General features: G+C 36.8%; 1 protein-coding gene across 2 annotated transcripts; it reads left to right on the forward strand.

The window, feature by feature from the left end:
- Positions 1-1,157: 1,157 nt before the first annotated feature.
- LOC137027402 (interleukin-17 receptor C) lies at positions 1,158-21,481 on the forward strand. 2 transcript variants are annotated; one of them, XM_067395566.1, is made up of 17 exons: positions 1,158-1,339; positions 4,559-4,574; positions 8,028-8,114; positions 8,201-8,298; positions 9,480-9,572; positions 11,986-12,097; positions 12,175-12,329; positions 12,445-12,513; positions 12,603-12,669; positions 13,004-13,179; positions 13,387-13,437; positions 13,520-13,565; positions 13,639-13,793; positions 16,335-16,403; positions 16,829-16,874; positions 16,956-17,060; positions 17,505-21,481. In XM_067395566.1, the coding sequence occupies exons 1-17, from the start codon at positions 1,235-1,237 to the stop codon at positions 18,389-18,391; spliced, it is 2,337 nt and encodes a 778-aa protein (XP_067251667.1). In that variant the 5' UTR covers positions 1,158-1,234; the 3' UTR covers positions 18,392-21,481. The 2 variants fall into 2 exon arrangements, with proteins under 2 accessions (XP_067251667.1, XP_067251668.1); XM_067395567.1 differs by having other exon boundaries at positions 12,178-12,329.
- Positions 21,482-23,175: the final 1,694 nt, after the last annotated feature.

A 23,175-nucleotide genomic window follows, 5' to 3' on the forward strand; every position in this document is an offset into this window, starting at 1 on the left:
CTGATGAGCATAATTGAAGAAATGTTAATAAATATCCCGACGCGCCCGAGCTTTATAACGGCAGTGAACAGGGTTCATGAGTAGGGCTGGGCGATATATCGCATGCGATTGTCACGCGCATTTCGTCAGTAAAGCCGGTTCCCTGATTGCCGCTAAATCGCCATCACCTGCTTTCAAATGAAGCGGCATTTAATAGACAGAGCCGTAGATCACTGATAAGCCACGCAATATCGCGCTCAATATCGACGGCTCTGTCTATTAAATGCTGCAAAAAGCATTCGATATATCGCCCAGCCCTATTCATGAGTATGAGATGAAGAACATGTCTCCATCCATCATAAATCCACCTGGCTCCGGGGAGTTAATAAAGGCCTTTTGAAGTGAAGCGATGCGTTTGTGTAAGAAAAAATATCCATATTTAACAAGTTGAAAATCGAGCTTCCGCCAGACTGCCTTCTGTATTCAACGTTGGCAGAAAGTGTAAACCTCTTGCAGTTCTTAAAGCTTACGCTACATCATGCGCCTTCCCTATTCAACTTATGGAATAAAACTAAACTGGCACCGCATTCGTTCCGTAAGTAGAATAGGGAAGGTGTAGGACATAAAGCGTAAGCTTTTTGAAGAATACGGAAAGCGGAAGCACGTGCAAGCCGATCATTTGTGTTTATAAAGCATATACAGTTGTATTTTTTTCTGAAAATGACTTCTCGTTTCTCTAGATAAGACCCTTATTCCTCGTCTGGTATTGTTTAAAGCTCTTTGAAGCTGCACTGAAACTGTAATTTTGACCTTCAACCGTTTGGAGTCCATTGAGGTCCATTATAAGGAGAATAATTCTGGAATATTTTCATTAATGAAGGTCTTACAGGTGTGGAACGACATGAGGGAGTGTAATTTAATTTTTAGGAGAACTAACCATTTAAATCTCAGTCTTCACAGTTGAATGCAGTCGAGTTCAGGAATGTTAATGTATAGCCTGAGTGTGCTTTGGGTAAAAGCATCAGTTAAATGCATATATGCAAATGAATTTTAATTAACGCGGAAGTCGGTGACCTTTTGAACGAGGCGCCGGAATTCCGGTGATTTGCGTCACCAAATCCCGTCCGCCCACCGCGCGCTCACACACACACACACACACACACACACACACACCAGAAGTCTCACGCGCTTCTGCCTCTCCTAAGCGGTGGATAATGTACACATTAAAATAGGTTAATGTTTTTAATCTGCGGCCATGTACAGACCGTCATTTCTAGCTCATGTCGTGTTGCTGTTTGTTGTGTTTAAATGGTCGATGTGCGTAAAGATCGTCCGTCGGGATATTCTCAGAGTCCGAGAGGTGAGTGATTTCTCCTGAACTTACAGTACAGTGACTTACAGTTTTCAGCATTAAAGTGTTATTATAGTCAGTCTGTGGTAAGAGCCCGTGTGTTTACAGGTAAATGAATAATACACAACAACTGTTGTTCCACATTAAACTATTCAACTTTTTAAGGATTTAACGCCTGAGTGTGCCTAAATCAACACAAACCTGTTTCTATATAAATATTTCTTATCTATATTTATACTTACAGTCAAACTTTGGACAAAATCACCTTTAAATCTGAAATTTTGATGACTACTTTTCTGAAATCATTGAGCTGGAGCAGTGATGGCACACATGAGACTTTTGATTTATCTGACTTTTTTTAGTCACTGTACATAATTTGCAATATTTCACAGGTTTTATGATGATTATATTTAAAACTAGCAATGATGCTTTTGTTCAGACACAGACCCAAATATTTTGTACTATTACTCTGTTAAACTGGATCTTCAGAGGAGCTTCAGTCAGCGATTGAACATGAACTTCACATATGAAAGCATTTAAATATAATCTCATATTATCAGAGCTGTTTCTAGTCACTCAGGGCGAGTCAACATGAGTAAATCCGAGAGGAAAATGAAGGGGAGGTTTTGATCTTCAAATTCCCCCTTTACTTTCTGGCTGAATTCGTATAGAGCTGAATGTAAATGAACGTAGGCTATGCTACAGATTAAAAGATTTAAAATATGAATGCTGCATAAAACAAACAAACAACTTTGTCTATAGTTTGAAAGCAGAGAGATTGTGTAAATCACTAAATTATAAATAGCATATAACAGGTAAGAGCATTCATTCTGAAAGTAGAAACGCATTACTGTCCTTTATTTTCACAATGAATGTTCGAGACCTCGTAAACACATCATGTGTTAAAATACTTTTACACTAATTAAATATCTGTTGGACATGTTCATGCGCTTTCATCCGGATCAGCCTTTTACAAAACACCAACACTAACTTCAATTTGCAACATTTGAAGATGAAAATATAACCTCAGCAAACACACGGTGCACAAATCATGTTATTATTGATTATTATTAATCTGAACTTGACTTTGTAATGCTCTCTTTATGTTGATTTAGAGTGTTTTCACACTGATGGTCGGATTGCATGTTTCCAACCCGAGTTCAGTTCCTCCATGCCCGTCTCTTCACACTTTCACGTAGTTTTTGGTCAGAACCGCGGTCGGTTTGCGTCTAACTAACGACTGAGAATGAGAACATGTTTCCTGTTTCGTTGCATTTGATTTAGAGACACAATGTTCATTGCACATTTGTCTGGTTTGGATCAACATCCAGAGGTCATATGAACCGAACCCCAGTCAAATCAAATCAAATCAAATCAACCTCACTATGTGATGTATGTGATGCCCGTAAACTGTGTGAAAACAGCGTGAAGCTCACTAAATGTTTTATATGAACACAGCGTCAGTAGAATCAGCCGTTTCTGCTTCTCTCTATATGAACACAGTATAATTCATCTCTTTCTGAACAAGAGCACATTCACTCTTAAAAATCACAGTGATGCCAGAGAAGAAGCATTTCTGCTTCCCCAAACAACCTTTCAGTGATCAGAAACATTTTAATCATCTAAAGAACCTCGGAATGATTCTGTGGATGTTAAAGGATCTTCATGAAATATCAGTGCATCAATAACCATCAATAAGGAACCTTTATTATTAAGAGTGTACAAGCTCAGTATTTTTTCCGTGTCCTTGGGGAAAGTCTTTGGCTGTATTTATGCTTTGGTACCCTCATGTGATCTCGTTGCATAGATTAGCTGTAAATGACGCATTCGACACCGAGAGCAATCCATCTCCAACACTAACTGCCCTATCATGGAAATTGAATTTGCATGTGCTGTAGACATTGCAGATCAAATTTATATCTGTTTATTTGTCCATGTGTAAACGTGTCGTGTTTGCAGTGAGCTCGATCTGCTGTCGTTGTGAGTTTGGAGAGGCCGAACGCTGCGGCTCTGTTTGCGTCTGTGTTCGTTCAGAGTGAACTGTGGTTCCTGTTCCGTCATGGATCCAACTTCTGCTGAGATAAATGATGATCTGACGCCGCTGTCTGTGTGAAACCCTTTCATTCAGGCCGACGGAGAGACTTTAGCCTTGATAAAAACCATCGAATCAGTCATGAAAGTGCTTTATTGTGATCATACGCTGAAACCGTTCACACAGTTTAAGACGCTTTTAAATTGTTTGTTCATTGTCAAAATATTAGGCAAGACAACTATATACCATTCAAAAGTTTGGACTAAAAATAAATTACAATATATTCACATAGAAAACAGCTATTTAAAATTGCAATAATATTTCACAATATTTACTGTATCAAATAAATGCAGCCGTAGTGAGAAGAAGAGACTCTTTCAAAAACATTAACAAAATCTGACAAAAGCACATTTGACATTTTCTGGTGTGTCGTCCGACACTTTAGAGCGATTATTGTTAATTTGAGGAGGATTGTGTTGTACGTGTGTCTCATTCTCAGCTCTGCTGTTTTTATTTAAATCTCTTGTTTGTGTTGGGAAGAAAACTGGCAAACGTAAAGATAAAATAATAAACCCTTTGAAATGTCAGTTCAGAGCAACATTCATGACTTATTTTCACAGTTCATATTGTTTCAGTGCAGCTTTATATCGTTCATGTCTGTCTTCAAGCTTCATGAATGTGTTTCATTATATTTTAGCATGAATTAATAAACGCAATAAGGCGTTAAATGTTAAGCTGTATTGTGAATATATAATAGCCTGAATGTAGATGCGCTGTGTTAGATGTCTTTCCCATCAGAAGATCTCAGCTTCATCTGATGTGCCAAAATCTGTCACCATAAAATGAAAAGGAAACAGTTGATGAATGAGAAAGGACAAAATGGAAACAAAAGAGATAAATGAAATGGCGCAGATGTACATTTGATCTCTTGACGTCACACACATGGTGCTGTTAACTTGATGCACACACATTGTTCAGCTGACATTGATGTTTCTCTGTAAAGATGCTTGTGTGTTTAGATATCTGAGACTGAACACACTAAAACTCTCTCTCTCTCTCTCTCTCTCTCTCTCTCTCTCTCTCTCTCTCTCTCTCTCTCTCTCTCTCTCTCTCTCTCTCTCTCTCTCTCTCTCTCTCTCTCTCTCTCTCTCTCTCTCTCTCTCTCTCTCTCTCTCTCTCTCTCTCTCTCTCTGAAGGAATGGCGTGGTGCTGGTGAGTAATTACACAATACATCATTTCACAACATCTACATTGTTGATTTAGTTGTGTTCGGGGCTGTAGTGTGGGACATTCAGAGAAGTATTTTGTGTTTCAACACGTTCTACATTAATTTTTAACCTGTTAACTGTCACTGCCTTTTTGAACGTATTCATGATTTTATACAAAATAAATAGCCACATGTCGTGTTGTGGAGTTATCTTGATGTCACAAAAATTGAGCCGCTAAAGGGTTCAAGGTGCCGTTTCCATTGTTACACAATGTCCAATTTCAAAACTGTTTTTCCCAGGATGAATTTTGAGTGTTTCAGTTTATGAATGACACTGTGTTACTAAAATATGGCTACACTGACAGTTAACAGGTTAAATACAAGTTCCTGGTTTTATTTTGAACTATCTTCTGATATTGACACAATGTTTTGGCTGACTGACTTCACCCAGGTCTGTGGATTTTAAGTTTTTGACACTAAAGACCCCCAAAGAATCAGCTTTTAAATCATCATCATCATCATCATCATCATACTAATGTCAAAATAAGTTACTGCAGAATTTTTACTTGAAAGTATCTTTAATCGTTTTGTCTTTCTTTCCACTCTTAGATTTCTGCTAAATGAACTAGGGCTGTCAAAAGAGTATAATAATTGTGATTAATCTTATGATTTCTGACTCCTGATTGATGATTTATGAAACAGTAATAATATCAAAGTCAGTATTTGCTGTTGAATGTGGTGCATTCATCAGATTTCTGAAATCCTGCAATTTCATGTTGACTTTGAATGTGGGTTTCTCCTTCATTGGCCACTTCACAAACATGCATGTGTTTAGTTGACATTAAATGTGAACAGTATAATTGTGATCATTACAGATTAGGGGTGTGACGATCAGTTCACGAGACGAGACGATACACAATACCGGGTTCATGAGATGAGACGATATTTTAATACTCTTTTTAACCCTTATAGGGTTTTTGGGGTCTGCGCAGACCCCAAACGATGTTTGCTCAAATAAAATTTAAAAAAAAGTTCTCTTTGTCCAAATGGCATGAAACTTTGTACAGTTGTTAACACTTTCTAGATCTACAAAGAAAAAACAAATTGGAGTGATATCTTGTTTATATGTTATTGTAAAAAAAGGGTCACACTCAGGGTCTTTAGGGTCTCCACAGACCCCAGGCAACAAAATGTAATTTTGTAACAAAATAATTGTTTTTTAAAAAAACAAATGTAATTTTACTCTGTTTATTAATGTTTTTACTTCATATTTGTGCAGTTTTTGGAGGATTTCTTCATATCTTTTAAATTTATATAAATAAATAAATATTTTTTTATACAAAAACAGCTCTTTATGTAAAATTCACTTTATAAAAGACCCACATTTCTAACTTTCATTCATGGGGATAACATGGATAATTTGACATGGTTTAGTGTGAGATTTTTGCCCATGTTTTGGAAAATACAGTTTTAAAAGTAAAAAAAAATATCACTTTTACCAGTAGATGGCAGCAGAGCTCCACTATTTGCTATGTGTTATTTGACTGACTGAAAGACTCTTTTCACAAGAATTTTTCAGTTGGATTCATATCTAAATATTCTGAAATTACAGTTATGACAATTAAAGACAATAAAAATTACTTTTTGTTTTTTTCAAAGTTTAGCATTTTTTTTTGTACTGAAAAAAATAAGTTTTTCAAAAATTGAGGATGAATTTTGTTCATTTTCTAAGTGGGGTCTCATCATAATGTAACAATATTGAAAAACTGATTTTTTTCATTACAATAAATATTAAACTTTGACAAAAAGTAGCCTTATTGTTATAATTGTGATTTCAGAATATTTAGATATGAATCCAACTGAAGAATACTTGTGAAAAGAGTCTTTCAGTCAGTCAAATAACACATAGCAAATAGTGGAGCTCTGCTGCCATCTACTGGTATAAATGATATTTTTTTTACTTTTAAAACTGCATTTTCAAAAGATGGGCAAAAATCTCACACTAAACCATGTCAAATTATCCATGTTATCCCCATGAATGAAATTTAGAAATGTGGGTCTTTTATAAAATGAATTTTACATAAAAAGCTGTTTTTGCATAACCTATTTAAAAAAATATTTTTTAATTTATTTATATACATTTAAAAAAAATATGATAAATCCTCCAAAAACTGCACAAACATGGAGTAAAAACATTAATAAACAGAATAAAATTACATTTGTTTTAAAAAAAAAACCAAAACAAGAATTTTGTTAAAAAATTGCATTTTGTTGCCTGGGGTCTGTGGAGACCCCGAAGACCCTGAGTGTACTTCCCAAAGGAAGACCGCACAAGGGTTAAGAAAACTTTAATGACAAAATATATTACAGGTAAACTAGTCTTTTATTTGACTGAAAGTCACAAAATGCAAAAAATGCAGGTGCATTTCAAAATGTTTGAATGTTTTTGTTGTAATCTAGAGCTGCGACTAACGATTCTTTTGGTAATCAGTCGATTATTTTGATGATTAATCATATTTTTATTTTCTATAATAAAAATAGACCTAAGTGAACAATAGCCTTTAAAATGACATATATCATAACAATAAGACAATATTAATTGGTTCAAATAAATTATCAAAAGCAAGTAATCTGGTTTTATTGAACAACACTGTTAAAACAGCTAATGCAGTGGACATAAAATAAACATAATCAACTGCATGATGTGTTATAACTAATGCCTGCAGAGGGCGCTGGTGATTGTTGTTGTTGTTACACTTTACAGCAGATCAAATCCTTGTTTAATACTGGCCAAACGACATTTATCATCCGACAACGACATCCACATCTTTAATATTAGGCCACTTCTTTATGATAGAAACGCTACAGTCACTGTAATTTCTTGAACAAGAACATTTGGACATCAAAAAACTCAGAGCGAGGGTTTAAACTTTTATTTTGAAATCGTGATGAATAATATTTAGAAACATTGACGTATTCTCCTGCGTTGGCATGGGAAATGCCACATGTTTTGTTCCCAGATGAACGTTATAAGCAACCCAAACTCACAGCATATGCAGAGATGAGTTTGTTGAGTGTAAATGATAACAGTTCAACTATATAACACAGATCGCGTCAGACTTCATATGCGTTCCCAAATGCACTTTATTGGAAACCCGAACAAACAGCACACGCAGACACTGAGTTTGTGTGTGAACGGAGCCACCGGAACAGTTGACCGTAAATAAGCATCACGGTTCACTCTGAAACCTGCAGCGCATGTATATTTTATTGACAGAACAATATAATGCAAGCACTGACACTGAAAGGTTTTCCCATGAACTCAACCCCATCATGATGATATCGCGAGACGGATTTCACCTCAATGACAAATGTCACGTTTCGAGATCTTGTCACACCTCTGCTAGAGATCACTATCTGTCATGTGAACTCTCTGTTTCTCATGTGTTGTCCTGAAGATCGGCACCTGCCTCAGCTCAGACTCCACACCGCTCCCCTCCAGCAGGACGCGTGTGTCCGCCTGCGGCTGTGTGTCCGTCCTCTGAGTACGTACACGTCCACGGTTAGCCTCACCGGTGATTACAGCTCCTCATAACTGACTGACTTCATCTGTTCTGTCCTCTGTTTGAAGTGGGAAATGAAACCCTGACGATCGACTTCAGTGACTCTGAAACCGGAGACTCCTACACGCTGCTCCTACTCGTGTGGAAACGGAGCAGTGTTCTCTGGGTAAGTCTCACCTTTCTTCATGAGGTTTAGTTTGGGTCTGCGAGACTAGACCAGAGGAAAGACTGGGTTTGATTCAGGGCCTGGATATCAGGTCTTCTCATTTGAATCATGTAAGGAGTAGAAACTTAGAGCTGCTCGCTCAAACATTAACCTAGATAAATGTGCGCTATTATTAGACACGCATCCAAGTGTTTGTGCGGAACATGGCGTGATATGGTACTAAAGATGACAGCAGAAACAACTTAAAATACTCTGTCACAGATAAGAGTAATACATCATTCAAAACTTTATTTTATTAAACTCACAATAACTACAAAACACTGTGCTTTTGCAAAATAAAGAAAACAAACAGGATGCGCTTTCTGCCGTCTCGGTCTCCCTGAACTTGAGCGCGTCACAAAAATGAACCAAAACTCAGTGTTTACTTGCCTCACAGACATGAGGAATATTTCTATAGAAAACTTGAAATGTCAAGTGATTGTCAACAAATATTCTCAGGTTATGTAATCCATATGGAAACATGATCAATAAATTATTCAAATGTACATTCATAATCATGACGTGTGCGGGTGTGCTGTGGCAAGCTTTATATGTGTGTTTGAGTGCTTAAATATAGGTGATTAAAGACTCATTATTATAATTTATTGATTTTGATATTCTAGGTATCATCAGCTGGCCTGACGTGAAGGACTATAATGTGTTAAGAACTCAACATTTTGTTGTAAATTTGTTTGCAAGAGATTCGCTTCACAAAAAGCACTAACCACGTGTTATTTTTGCTAGTGGAGCTGGTCTTTATGTAATCTGATGCACACTTCCTTTCACTTTGTGTGTTTTGTTCATGAGTTTGAAGGCTGAACGGTGCAGATTTGCCTCAGAAACGGCTGAGACTGATGATTAATGTTCTGCAGAACACACCAGAAAAGTGTCTGCTTTTGTTGATAAACCTGTGTTTTGCTTGACTAGATGTGTAGCTGTATGGTTAGCTGTGTTCTGTTATTTGCGATAGTCATTGTTTTCGTCTGCAATTAGACCTGTGACTTATGTGTGAATCACATGGATGCTGTTGATTGGTTTATAGCAGGGGTCCAGGGCACGTCTAGAGGAAAAACTGTATAAAATAAATAATACATTTAACAGATTTTATGTCTTTATAATGATTGTGTTTTCTTCTTCACCAGTGTATCAACAGCTGCAGCGATGATCTGCTGTTTCAGCGTCACAAAGCAAGAATTCAGACGCGTGAAATGAACATGACGTCCCATCAGGCCTTTGTGAGTGAATGCGTGCGTTTCTTTATCTGTGTTTAATGACATTTATCCTTGAGCTTCTCAGACTGAACGAGTGCAACTTCACATTTATTTTATCGGGGCAAAATTTCTAAATAGATAAATAAATTCTGGGCCTTCCGATCCACCTTTTTCCTGATGAGCCGACTGTGTTAGGTTATGGAAGGCCCTTCTGGTTTCAGGAAGTTTCACTCATAAAGACTGACACCAGTCATAAAGTTGCACTACAATCCATTAGTTTGACTGAATGAGTGTAAATTTCCTCCATGAGAATAACGTAACGCTTGGTATTTTCCTGTGATGTGGTGTAAGAGGAATATCTGTGGCACTCTCTGCTTTCTTTTCCATGATTACATTCTTTTCCCTCTGTATTCTGCTGAAAAAATACATCCTATACTGCACATTTGTGGTCTATACATAAGATTTGATTTACAATATACACCAGCGCTCAAAAGTTTGGAACCACTAAGATTTTTAATGTTTTTAAAAGAAGTTTCGTCTGCTCACCAAGGCTACATTTATTTAATTAAAAATACAGTAAAAACAGTAATATTGTGAAATATTATTACAATTTAAAATTACTGTTTTCTATTTGAATATATTTGACAAAGTAATTTATTTCTGTGATCAAAGCTGAATTTTCAGCATCATTACTCCAGTCTTCAGTGTCACATGATCCTTCAGAAATCATTCTAATATGATGATCTGCTGCTCAAGAAACATTTAATGTGTACAATTGTACAAAATATTTGTGTGCAATATTTTTTTTCAGGATTATTTGATGAATAGAAAGTTCAAAAGAACAGTGTTTATCTGAAATCTAATCTTTTGTAATATTATAAATGTCTTTACTGCCACTTTTGATTGATTTAATGCATCCTTGCTGAATAAAAGTATTCATTTCTTTAATTTCTTTTCAAAAAAATAAAAATAAAAATTCTTACTGACCCCAAACTTTTGAACGGTAGTGTATAATGCTACAGAAGCTTTGTATTTCAGATAAATGCTGTTCTTTTCAACTTTCTATTCATCAAGGAATCCTGAAAAAAACTGTTTTTAACATTAATAATAATAATGAATGTTTCTTGAGCAGCAGATCATCATATTAGAATGATTTCTGAAGGATCATGTGACACTGAAGACTGGAGTAATGATGCTGAAAATTCAGCTTTGATCACAGGAATAAATTACTTTGTCAAATATATTCAAATAGAAAACAGTTATTTTAAATTGTAATAATATTTCACAATATTACTGTTTTTACTGTATTTTTAATTAAATAAATGTAGCCTTGGTGAGCAGATGAAACTTCTTTTAAAAACATTAAAAATCTTACCGATCCCAAACTTTTGAGCGCTGGTGTATATCCCATGAATAATTCACTGGAATGCACTGAGAATCTCTCATTTTTCTCCTCAAATCCTCACGTCTCTTTCCAGGTTTGTTTTCACAGAGGCTTTAAAATGTAATTTTGTTTTTAAAATGTAACTCTTTTCACTCCTAATCATATTAGCAGTGTTTACTGGAGTTATTCTAGAGCAGGTAAATATAATATTTATTGTCTGTCAAAATGACAGAAATCACTTTAAAATATTATCGATCAATATTCATTAATAAACATTTTTGATTAAGTCAGTGTGTTACATGATACAGTGATATTTAACACGTCAGTGATATTGGGTAACACTTTATTTTACAGTGTCATTGTTACATATGTTACATGTAGTTAATATAGTAATAACTATAAATTATGCATAATTACATGCAACAAACCCTAAAACAAATCAAATCCTAAACATATAGTAAGTACATGTAGTTACTTAATATTACTCAGTACTTGGATATATAATTACAGTGTAACAAAGACACCTTAAAGTAAAGTGTAACTAAATATTGCATGGGTTGGAAATATTCAAAGGTTATTCATGGTCTGCTGTAGTAATTTATTAATGCTTTTACACTTCTAATGTTCAATAGTTGAAGGGTGAGTAGAATAAGCCAGTTTTTGAAAATTACACCGTGTTCACAGAGCAAACCTTTCACTAATTACTTACAGTTTAAAGGAAATTACACCCATAATTCATGCAAAGCGTCATGGGGTGTAGGGAAAAGGTGGATAACATATGGCTTTCACTCTGAATTTGGATGTTTTTAGTTAATAATACTGCAGTTTTGGCCAACCATTTATTACACAAACGCAGATTTTGTTTTAAATCCTCCTACTTTTCCAAAAGGAATTGATGGTGTTCTCCAAATCCGAGAACAAAAAGCTTTGTAAACGTTTAAAGTCCTTGCCACTTTCTCTCTTTGTTGGATTTATTGTAATTGCATTAAGTTTTCTTTGTATTTCACTCAAGCTGTTTTCAGTGTTTGTAAGTGTGTCTCTGTCGCCCTCCAGTGGATCCTGCGGTACGACTGTTTCCCGGCGCGGTCCGGCTCCACCGTCACAGCGCGTGTTCACAGAGACGGTCACCTGCTGATCAGTGGATCTCACATGGTCCAGCTCACAGGTGTCTCTCTCTCTATAAATGACCAACATCTGCACCATAACACCAGAGAGTGTGTATTTACATCTGCTGTGTTTCAGCAGGCGATGAGGATCCAGTGCCGGAAGCCAGAGTCAGCGTGGACGAGCGTGAGAAACGCCTCACTGTACGCATGAACACGGGTCAGATGGTGAAGATCAGCCTGTGCTACAAACATTCATTCCCAGAGTGTGTTCAGCTGAGATATTTTGGAAAGGTACAGTTTTTTTTGTCAAACAAAACAGAGTTTAGTTTACAAAACCATTTTAACAAATGATCTACAGGTCTGAAAATGCCCTAAATCTTACTATAACATTGTGTTTGTGTTGCAGATTAACACGACTGTCAATCAAACCGTTGATCTGAGCTTCCCGCACCTGATTCCTTGTGTCTGTGTGCAGGTGTGCGTGACTGCTGGATTCACTTTTTTTGTTTTGTTTTATTTCTGACCTTGGTGATGTATAACATCTGCATTATTCTGTGTTCACAGTTGTGGTTTACAGGCATTGATGTAAGAAGAAACACACAGTGTCCCTTAAAGAAGAGAATACTGCCACGTGAGTCAGTTAATACGTGTGTGTGTGTGTGTGTGTGTGTTTTCATGATTTACGAGGACACATGTGTATAATGTCATGGGTATTACACTGGTATTACGACGTAAACATGTTTTATGAGGAAAACATTGAAACAACAAACATACTAAACAATGTTTTATTAAATGTAAAAATGCAGAAAGTTTGCTGTGATGGGTAGGATTATGGGTAGGGTTGGTGTAGGGCAATAGAAAATATGGTTTGTACAGTATAAAAACCATTACGCCTGTGGAATGAGAGATTTTCTTCTAGTCTAGGTAGTTTGCATGTGTTTGACAGTTTCATCTCCTTCCTGCAGATGGCGGTGACGTCTTGTCCTCCAGCTCAGCGAGAGTTCTCGGCTCTGTTCTGCAGTGGGAGCCTCTCTGTCCCGATGACCAATCCGATCCCTCTGTCTCTCTGTGCTGGCGAATCCACACGCAGAACTCCTACTGTGTCCCCGCCCCCAACGCCACCCTCTATGGGGCAAAACGGGTATGTGACGATCACATTTTAACTATAGATCACAACTATGAACTCTAAAATTTAAACTTTTTTTGTAAAATTTTGTGTAAAAATGACTTTTAACAGTTGGAGCGATTCAACATAATTCAAGCATGACACATAGAAGTAGGAAACACGACAAATGCATTTATAATACCGTGTATTGAACGCTGTTCTCAATGCGCTTTGCTTTTTCAGCTGGAGTATAATGTGTCTGCTGTAGATAAACACCCTCAGATGTGTGTGAAGGTAATGCACGCTCGAGCGCACATTAATGCCTGATTAATGTGTGTTTGTGTTTCTCATGTGTGCGTACCTTTTTGCATTGCAGTTTTCTTTAAATGGCAGTCACCGAGTCTTCTGTCCCTTCGAGTCAGGTGAGAACCTGTTATATAGCAGCATATGGCTGCTGTCTTCCTGTCTGTCTCTGATGTGTGCCGTCTCTCTCAGAGGGCCGGTCCGAGTGGAGCGTGACGCTCGTCCCTGGATCTCTGCATCTGCATCTGCACCTGACATCTAATGTCGCCGCGTCGTTTGCTGCTCAGCTGTGCGACAGACATAAAGAGACGTGTGCGTCTCGAGGACACGTCATCTCACGTCAGCTGGTTAGTAATAGATTTCCTGTCCTGTGTGTGTTCTTTTGCTCAAAGACATTGAAATGTTGCATGTGCATGGGGTGGCCATTCAATATTAGTGGTTGACCGATATATATCAACCATTATTATATATATACAGTACAGTCCAAAAGTTTAAGATTTTTAATGTTTTTAAAAGAAGTTTCATCTGCTCACCAAGGCTACATTTATTTAATTAAAAATACAGTAAAAACAGTAATATTGTGAAATATTATTACAATTTAAAATTACTGTTTTCTATTTGAATATATTTGACAAAGTAATTTATTCCTGTGATCAAAGCTGAATTTTCAGCATCATTACTCCAGTCTTCAGTGTCACATGATCCTTCAGAAATCATTCTGATATGCTGATCTGCTGCTCAAGAAACATTTAATGTGTACAATTGTACAAAATATTTGTGTACAATATTTTTTTTATTTATAACATTATAAATGTCTTTACTGCCACTTTTGGTTGATTTAATGCATCCTTGCTGAATAAAAGTATTCATTTCTTTAATTTCTTTTCAAAAAAATAAAAATAAAAATTCTTACTGACCCCAAACTTTTGAACGGTAGTGTATAATGCTACAGAAGCTTTGTATTTCAGATAAATGCTGTTCTTTTCAACTTTCTATTCATCAAGGAATCCTGAAAAAAACTGTTTTTAACATTAATAATAATAATAATAAATGTTTCTTGAGCAGCAGATCATCATATCAGAATGATTTCTGAAGGATCATGTGACACTGAAGACTGGAGTAATGATGCTGAAAATTCAGCTTTGATCACAGGAATAAATTACTTTGTCAAATATATTTAAATAGTACACAGTTATTTTAAATTGTAATAATATTTCACAATATTACTGTTTTTACTGTATTTTTAATTAAATAAATGTAGCCTTGGTGAGCAGACCAAACTTCTTTTAAAAACATTAAAAATCTTAGTGGTTCCAAACTCTTGGACTGGACTTATATATATATATATATATATATATATATATATATATATATATATATATATATATATATATATATATATATATATATATATAATATATATATAATATATATATAATATATATATAATATATATAATATATATATAATATATATATAATATATATATAATATATATATATAATATATATATATAATATATATATATATATACACATAATGTCGGCATTGACCAATGTGTCATAAGTGGGACTTTGATTTTAACAGTTCATGGAAAGGCATCCCGATATTAGAGTTTGACCTCAGTGTTGGCCGATATCTGCCGATATTGGGCTTTTTTTTAAAAATATCGGCATTGGCCAATGTGTTGGAAGTGGGGCTTTTGTTTTGACAGTGCATGGAAAGGCCATTTGATATCAGTGGTTAATCATTAAATTGGCCGATATCTGCCGAAATTAGACTTTTTTTAAATATCGGCATTGGCTGATGGGTCACAAGTAGGACTTTTATTTTGACAGTGCATGGAAAGGTCATTCGATATTAGTGGTTGGCTGATATCTGCCGATATTTAGCTTTTTTAAATATCAACATTGGCTAAAATGTAATGTAATTGTGACTTTTATTTTCACAGTGCATTGAAAGGCCATTTGATTTCAGTGGTTGATTGTTATATTGGCCGATATAGGCCGATATTGGGCTTGTTTTAAATATCGGCATTGGAAAGGCCATTCGATATGTTTTAAAGTCTTGTACGTTTATACAGAATGCTGTGTTTAAAGTCTGTAGATGCTCATAAAAATAGCTTATGGACACATACTGCAGTACAAATTAAAAAGCAATTGGAGATTCAGGTAGTATTTGCATTTAGTACATGAGAAAAGAAATTGTATCGTATGTGAAAAGTTGGCCAGCCACATTTGTGCTTTGTCGTGTATTATAGGGAAAAAATTTGCTTACATTAATGTTTTCACATCTCTGAAATATTTTAAATATATTATCCAATATTTTAAAAGTTGAAATGTTTTAGTAGCAATACCATATGAAGGTAGAGCAAATGTAATCCCAAATATTGTAATAGTTATTCCTAACAAAGTCTAAAATAATATTTAATTTCTGTGCATCGTTACAGTGAAGTTTTTATAACAAAACTCAATGCATTGATGATAATTTTGCACACACCAAGTTTATACGTTTTTAAATAGTAGATATTAGAATAATATGTCAAATTTTACGAGGTCATACAAGTCAACAATGTGCATTTTTATGCATTTTCAATTGGCTCCATTAATTTTCAATAACAGTCAAATATTTTTGTAAAAGTGCTAAACTGTATCATATATTTTAACTGTATATTTTATTTACATAGCTGTGCTAAATTCACATCTCTCAGATTAGTCTGTTCTTTTCCTCTCACATGATGATAATTTAAATAATCAAATTTGATGAGTAGCTGTGTAATAAACATTATAATGTACAGTGAGTCTGTCAGGATGGGAAAATAAACCTGCAGTGTGACGATCATCCTGGTAAAGTACATTACTCAAACCCTGCAATGCTCCTCTCCTCAGGAAGGGGGCGCCACAGAGGCGGAGCTGAGCCTGCCCTTCCCCTTCCTCTCATCAGGACTGTGTGTGCAGGTAATGCATCATTCCCAGCCAGTTTCAAGTGTATCATTTGATTTCTGTTCGCACTTTGTCACTATGTTAATCTATGTTAAAAGTAAAATGTATGACAGTTTCCAGAGAAATCTGAAGCAGCACAACTGTTTTCAACATTGATAATAATCAGAAATGAGCAGCAAATGATTTCTGAAGGATCATGTGACACTGAAGACTGGAGTAATGATGCTGAAAATTCAGCTTTGATCACAGGATATAAATTTTACATGGGAATAATATTTCAAAGTTTTTACTTTTTTATCAAATAAATGGTGAAAACTTTAAAAAAATCTCACCGACCCCCAAACTTTTGAACAATAGCTTACATTATGCAGTATGTGGTAAACATATATCATGTGAGTCTGTTTGAGCGTGTCAGCTGACCTGCTCCTGTCCGTCTGTAGGTGTGGCGCTTGGATCTCCATGGAAGACGAATCATTTGCCCTGACTGTAAGTACAAGCATCCATCATCATTAGTGCACACTTGCTGACAGATGGACATAAAGTCACGCTCATCCTGAACCTCCACAGTGACGCACAGGCGATGGGGGCTCATCATCGGCGCTGCACTGACTCTTCTGGCTGCAGTCGCGCTTCTGCTCTGCTTCACACGCTGGCTGTTCAAAAGAAAATTAGGTCAGTCTGGACACATCTCTTACTGATTTTAGGCCAGAAACATGCTATATTAAAATACTTGAACCAGATGTGTTTGTTACTCAGGTAGTTAGCTATGAACCTGTCACCAGTTTAAAGGATTAGTTCACTTTTAAAAAACATTTTCCTGATAATTTACTCACCCCCATGTCATCCGAGATGTTCTTTCTTCAGTCGAAAATAAATGAAGGTTTTTGAGGAAAACATTCCAGGATTTTTCTCCACATAGTGGACCTCAATGGACTCCAAATGGTTAACCAATTGACCTTCAACCGTTTGGAGGCCATTGAAGTCCACTATAAGGAGAATAATCCTTCTGGCTGTAGACAGCAGTGTCAGAAATGAACTTGTCAATATGTTATAAAATGCTTTTACGACCCTGGTTGATTTCTGTTCGGAAGACTAAAGATGTCTTTGTTTCTGCAGTGTGGTGGAGCGCTGAAAGACGGCCCGTGCTGCTCGTGTGCTCGTCTAATGATACGGCGCACATCGCCGCCGTGTGCAGTTTGGCCTCTGGCCTGCAGGGGGAGCTCTGCATGGACGTGAGGCTGGCGCAGTGGATGCAGTGCCACCCTGAGTGCTCTCTGGCTCAGCTGGGACCCGTGCCGTGGCTGTACGGTCAGTGTCAGGCCGTGCAGAAGGCCGGCGGTCTCGTCCTGATCGCCTGGAGCCCTGACGCCCATCGGGCTTATCTGAGATGGAGGAAGAGCGAAAGACTCTGTAAGACTGGGCTGTACAGTGCTGTTGAAGAAGAAGAAGAAGAGGAGCAGATGTGCTGTGAGGAAGAATGCATGGAGAAACCAATGGATTCGTCTTCGATCACAGCTCCCGTGTTCAACGCGGCGCTCTCCTGTCTGTGGACGGGAATACGCGGCGATTGCCACGGCCGGGGATTTGGACTGCTTTGCTTCCCGAGTCTTAACAACAACATCACGTGCATCCCGAAACGACTCCGGTGCGTCCGAAAGTACTGTCTCCCGAAGGACCTGCCCTCTTTAATAAACGACCTGACCGGCTCGCAGGACGCAACTGGAAAGACCGGAGGGCGATGTTGGCCCCGTCTCCTGTCCAAAGCGCTGTCGCTGTGTGTGTCGCGTCAGCTCGCGCCCAGACTAGAGGCGAAACTTCCCCTGCCGACGGACAGCCCTAAATTCATTCCCAGCTTCTCGCAGAAATTGTTAACGAGCAGGACAAAGCGAAAGACGTGGGGGCAAAAGAAGCGGCGAAGTAAAGCTGTATCGTCGTGCTCGTCCAGAAAGAGCTGTTCGAAGAAAAAGACTGTGCCGGAGCTACAGACGCCGCTGGATTTGTAGCCGCATGCTGGTCAGATGAGGCCGTACTGCAGTCCTGTTGATGCACAGACGGAAACTGACGTCGGACTGATCAAAGCATTACAGTCCGTCCAGCAGGGGGAAGAGACACTAAACTACGGCCCTGATATTCTCACAGCACAGTTATGTTTGGATCTTCCTTTGCTTCTGATCATAGCGATGTGGATGTTTGAGATTCAGCTCTTCAGTCACGTCACGTTTATTTCTACAGCACTTTATACAGTAGATTGCTTTAAAGCAGCAGCTTTACAGTATTAAACATGAACAACAGTGTCAGTGTCGCTTTAAATTGGAGTTACAGCTTCAGTTTCATCTATAAAGCGGCTCTCCGGTGTTCATGTTTTCACTCGCATCTGACCTCGACCGACTGAACTGATTCAATCACACCTCAAAGAAGGCGGAGCCTCAGAGCCACACCCACCTGGTACATCATCGCCACAGAGCAGTAGTAGTTCAAGGCGCAGGTGCACTTAGGGCTTGTCCGAATCCTCTTTTGCTAGTTTAAGGATGGGAAAAATGGTTGGTGCGCCCGCCGCATGATCCAAAAGGGCTGTCCCTATTCTCTTAACCCCTTAACTGTCACCGTCCCACAGGTGGGACGTTTGCCATTACATATTTAAAACAGTAATATTCTATACTAAACCTAAACTAATTTTGACAAACTATATATCATTTTAAAGCTTAGAATCTCTAGTTTACATATTATGTGACTGATTTTCAAAATACAGAGGAGCAGTAATTTATCAATTTGCAACAAGCATATTTTCATACTCATAAGGCATGTTCAGACCTTTATTTTGAAATAGTGATGAACATGAAAAATCATTAAAGATTGGTTGAAACATGTTTGTTTCAAAAGATGACATCCATTCAATTTTTTTGAGAAAAAAAGGTCTGAAAATGTTTTTAATAGAAAAAAAAAAAACATTTATGATTGTGGCGGTGATCTATAACCCACATACATGTTATTTTTATGTTTATTAGAGGCTGAATTCATATCAAATTCTGCCAAACTTCCCATACTACTTCTATATAGGATGTCTACTTCATAAATTGTATGAAAATTATGGAAATATGTGGTTCAGATCACTCAAACCATATATGGAAATGGAGGCGCCCTTATATGGTCAGTAATGGAGCTTGGTTGTCATCTAGTGAAAAAGTGTGGTACTGCGCCCAAACAAAATCTTACTGAAAGCTCATTTTTTGAAATTTGGAACACAACTGTTCAGATTTTTGGCTTGGATTTCCTTTCAGCTTTAGAGTAAAACTTGTTTTGTAAAATATATATTTTATATAAAATATAAAATATTATATTTTTACATTTTACATTTTCATAAACTTAAACTACTGTAACTTTTTTTCTGCTTCACTTACATAAGTTATCATCATAGTTCACATCTACAATAATCTGCCAATTATGTCTATACTCCAAAGTATTCTTGAATTACAACCATTTAAGTTTGGATAGTGCATTTTCTTGTCTAAAAAAAAAAGTGGGGGTGACAGTTAAAGGGTTAATGAGTAATGGCCATGTTTTGGGCGTATTGTGCAATAAACCAATCAGAGTCTCATCTTCCAGTGCCTTTAAAAGCCAGTTGCGCTCGCACCATGGCGGCTTGCTGTTTACATGCTGGAATTTCTCGTGCGCGTGCGAACAGACCATCTACGGGACAAGCCGGATTCCACCAAAGCATTTTTATCTGTATGCACACAATAATAATCTTTTACATTGTAATCCTTTTAACAATATTTGCTTGTTTGTGTGCTGCTGCACCTCCCTCTGTGTGTTTAACAAGCAGAGTGCACGCGCATTCTCATTCTCATATTACTAACATGCTCCTTAAATAACAAAAATATTGCACCGCAGTCGTTTTCAGGTGCCTCAAAATAGCAACACGCCAACAATGCACCAGGGGCCGGTTGCATAAAGCACTTAGACTAGTCTTAAAAGTTAAGACAGTTTTTTTTTTTTTTTTGAAGAGTGGTTCTAATTTCTTAAAGTCCATTGCATAAAAAGGTATATTGGTGTAATGGAATTGGAAAAATAACATTGATTAACTGCAAGCTGGTCAAACTCGTTCTTAACACACAGTCTTAATATAGTTACTAAGTTTATGCAACTCAGTCATCACCCTTTATGATGTTGTGCATGCACATTTTTTAAATACATTTTGTAAATACGATCATCCAACTGGCTGAACACGCCTCGTTTTCAGATGGGCGTGAGTGCATGTACTGTTTAAACGATGTGGTGCAGGGCGTGAAAATGATAACTGCGTTCGTTGGGCTGAAACTTGCGTTGCGCCTGGTGTATGATAGATCCCCAAAGGTGTTCACCAGCTGGAGTGAACTTTTCCAAGCTGTTTTCACACGAACTTCCTTTTCACCTGATTTAGTTTGAAATGACATCACTCCAGTTCATTCTTCAATCTCACTTGAAGTACATCAGGACCTTTACATGCAAAACCTGTATAATTGAAAGAAAAAAAACAAGTTGACCAAAAGATTGAATCCAATAATTGGTGATAATATTATAGTATAAAGAGAGATTTACAAGCAGTTTAATAGGCTGGTCATTTTTGACTGGGAATACCAAAATAAGTAAAGGATTTCAGTCTAATGTATTGTTATTCCTTCTCATGTTATTACCTGCTTGAGATGAATCGCTTGTTGAATTTCCTCATTTGTAATTTACTTTGGATGAAAGCATCTGCTAAAAATGAATGCATGTGAAGAATGAAACTCCCTACAATGACTGGATGTAGCACTAGTGCAGCTAGGGAAATGAAGAGCATGTAATTATTTAAAAAATGAAAATCCTCCAATCTGGAAAGTCTGGTCTCAAAGAAAATCTAGTTTCCCACTTCATGATGTTGTGCATGCACATTTTGTAAATGCGATCATCCTGACATGTGAAGGCAGCTTTAAGTGCACTCTCTCAAGAGAACAACAGTACTGTCTCAAGAAACATTTGAAATGTTATATTTTTGTATAAAGACCTGCATCATCACACTTTGTATTTGTTCATCATCATCAGTGTAAATAAATGCCTCAAACGTCCATATTTTTTCCACAGCCCAGTTGTTTCAATATTTCTTTTCTGTCTTTGTAAAACAAATGAATCAACTTGATGAAGATGTAAAAGTTTTCATGTGGTCACAATGATGATATCTTTCTTGTTTTGACTGGATCAGGAACCATTTTGGACCAATTTGACCAACAGTAAAATATATGCAAATGTGTCCATATGTTTACGTTTCATAAAATGCAAGCTACAAGGAATCATGTTCCTAGTGACATGAAACCACAGTTGTGTTCTAGCTGTTGTCGGAAAGCCATGTTCCCCTGGAGCTGTGCTGTAATCAGAATCGAGTTGGTGAAATGCTGCCGAACAAGTTTTCTCAACGGCTCTGGTGTCTTCCAGTCCGCGGTTTCCAGAGCGTTACTGCAGCAGCTGTCCGACACACACCGAGATCACACCGATAACGGGAATCTGGTGGTTATGCAAAATATCCCGAAACCCTCATTTAACAAGCGTTAAACATGCGTTAGCTGAGAACAAAAACTGCTGAAAGACTTGATGACAGAACAAGTGTTCTTCTCAATAATCGATTTGCTCCGCACAATCCTGAACACATTTCCCTCAGCTACTGCAACAAACTCATCTGCATTCTTCAAAAAATCTGCATTTATGAATGAAGCAATTAGCCAAAATCAAAATATTAACCAACATCACAATTCCGAAAAAAAGACATATTTCACAGTTTTAAAATCAAAGTCAGGTATTACATACTTCGAACTTAACCAAACATAGAGGTATTTTTCAGATAATTTGCATGAATAAAACAATGTTCCAATGACTCTGCTTCACGAAAGGTGCACTCATTACAATCCAGAGTGAATCTGAATCTGAGGAACTCCTTACAGGGATAAATATCATTTTGAATTACATTTTATTTACCTTTGGTAGAAGTGGAAAAAAAGAAATCTTGTTCCAATTCAAACCACTTTATCTTCTGGAAAAGCAAAAACAAAAACAAGAGGTCTCTTCTTTACTTTAGAAGGGAAAATGTGTGTTACTAATGTTCTTTAAACCTTACTTCTACAGCTTTGCTCTGTAAAATTAATACCAGAGATGATTAGATAACCTAATGTTGGTCAATAACACAGTGCAGCTTTAACCAGCTGAACCAAAACTGCTTTCATCAAAGACATATAATTCCTGAGAACAAGTTATATTGTATTTAAAAAAAAAAAAAAACATCAAGGAAATTTCCATTTCCATCCATAATAAGTGCAATGGACCAGGCGCCTTTGTCCATCCAGTCCTGAAAAACACACATTTCCTCTTAATAAGGATAAACCTATTATTCCACAAAGAACAACTGTGCCGAACAATTGTGTTTGTACGTTAATTTCCAATATAATAATACCTGACAATGAAAGATGATCATTTACACTTTAATTTTCATGGCTCAAAATAACACTTTAAAAGGAAATCAATGCCTCAAAAAAAAAAAAAAATTAAAAAAAAAATTTTTAGAAGAAAAGCTAAAACAGAAAGTTTATTTCTGAGGAAATTTTGAAGCTCAACTGAAGGGTGCCGTTCATTACATCGAAATCAATTACATTCAAACCTCCCTCACTAACCGGCATCTGACTTTCTTACGGTGCTTGTTTTCCAGATCAATTTATACTGACTTTGATTATTGTCCCTTATCCATCTATCAGATATACTCAAAGAAAATTCTGAGTAAATCAAC

This window comes from Chanodichthys erythropterus, chromosome 9, assembly GCF_024489055.1.
Source record: "Chanodichthys erythropterus isolate Z2021 chromosome 9, ASM2448905v1, whole genome shotgun sequence".
In the NCBI taxonomy this organism is placed as follows: domain Eukaryota; kingdom Metazoa; phylum Chordata; class Actinopteri; order Cypriniformes; family Xenocyprididae; genus Chanodichthys; species Chanodichthys erythropterus.

Bases quoted from the DNA above. Each gene is read 5' to 3' on its own strand.
- LOC137027402 (XM_067395566.1), top strand. From the start codon at position 1,235: ATGTACAGACCGTCATTTCTAGCTCATGTCGTGTTGCTGTTTGTTGTG. The intron at 8,299-9,479 runs GTAAGTCTCACC...CTTCTTCACCAG, and splicing joins AACGGAGCAGTGTTCTCTGG to TGTATCAACAGCTGCAGCGA. The intron at 9,573-11,985 runs GTGAGTGAATGC...GTCGCCCTCCAG, and splicing joins TGACGTCCCATCAGGCCTTT to TGGATCCTGCGGTACGACTG.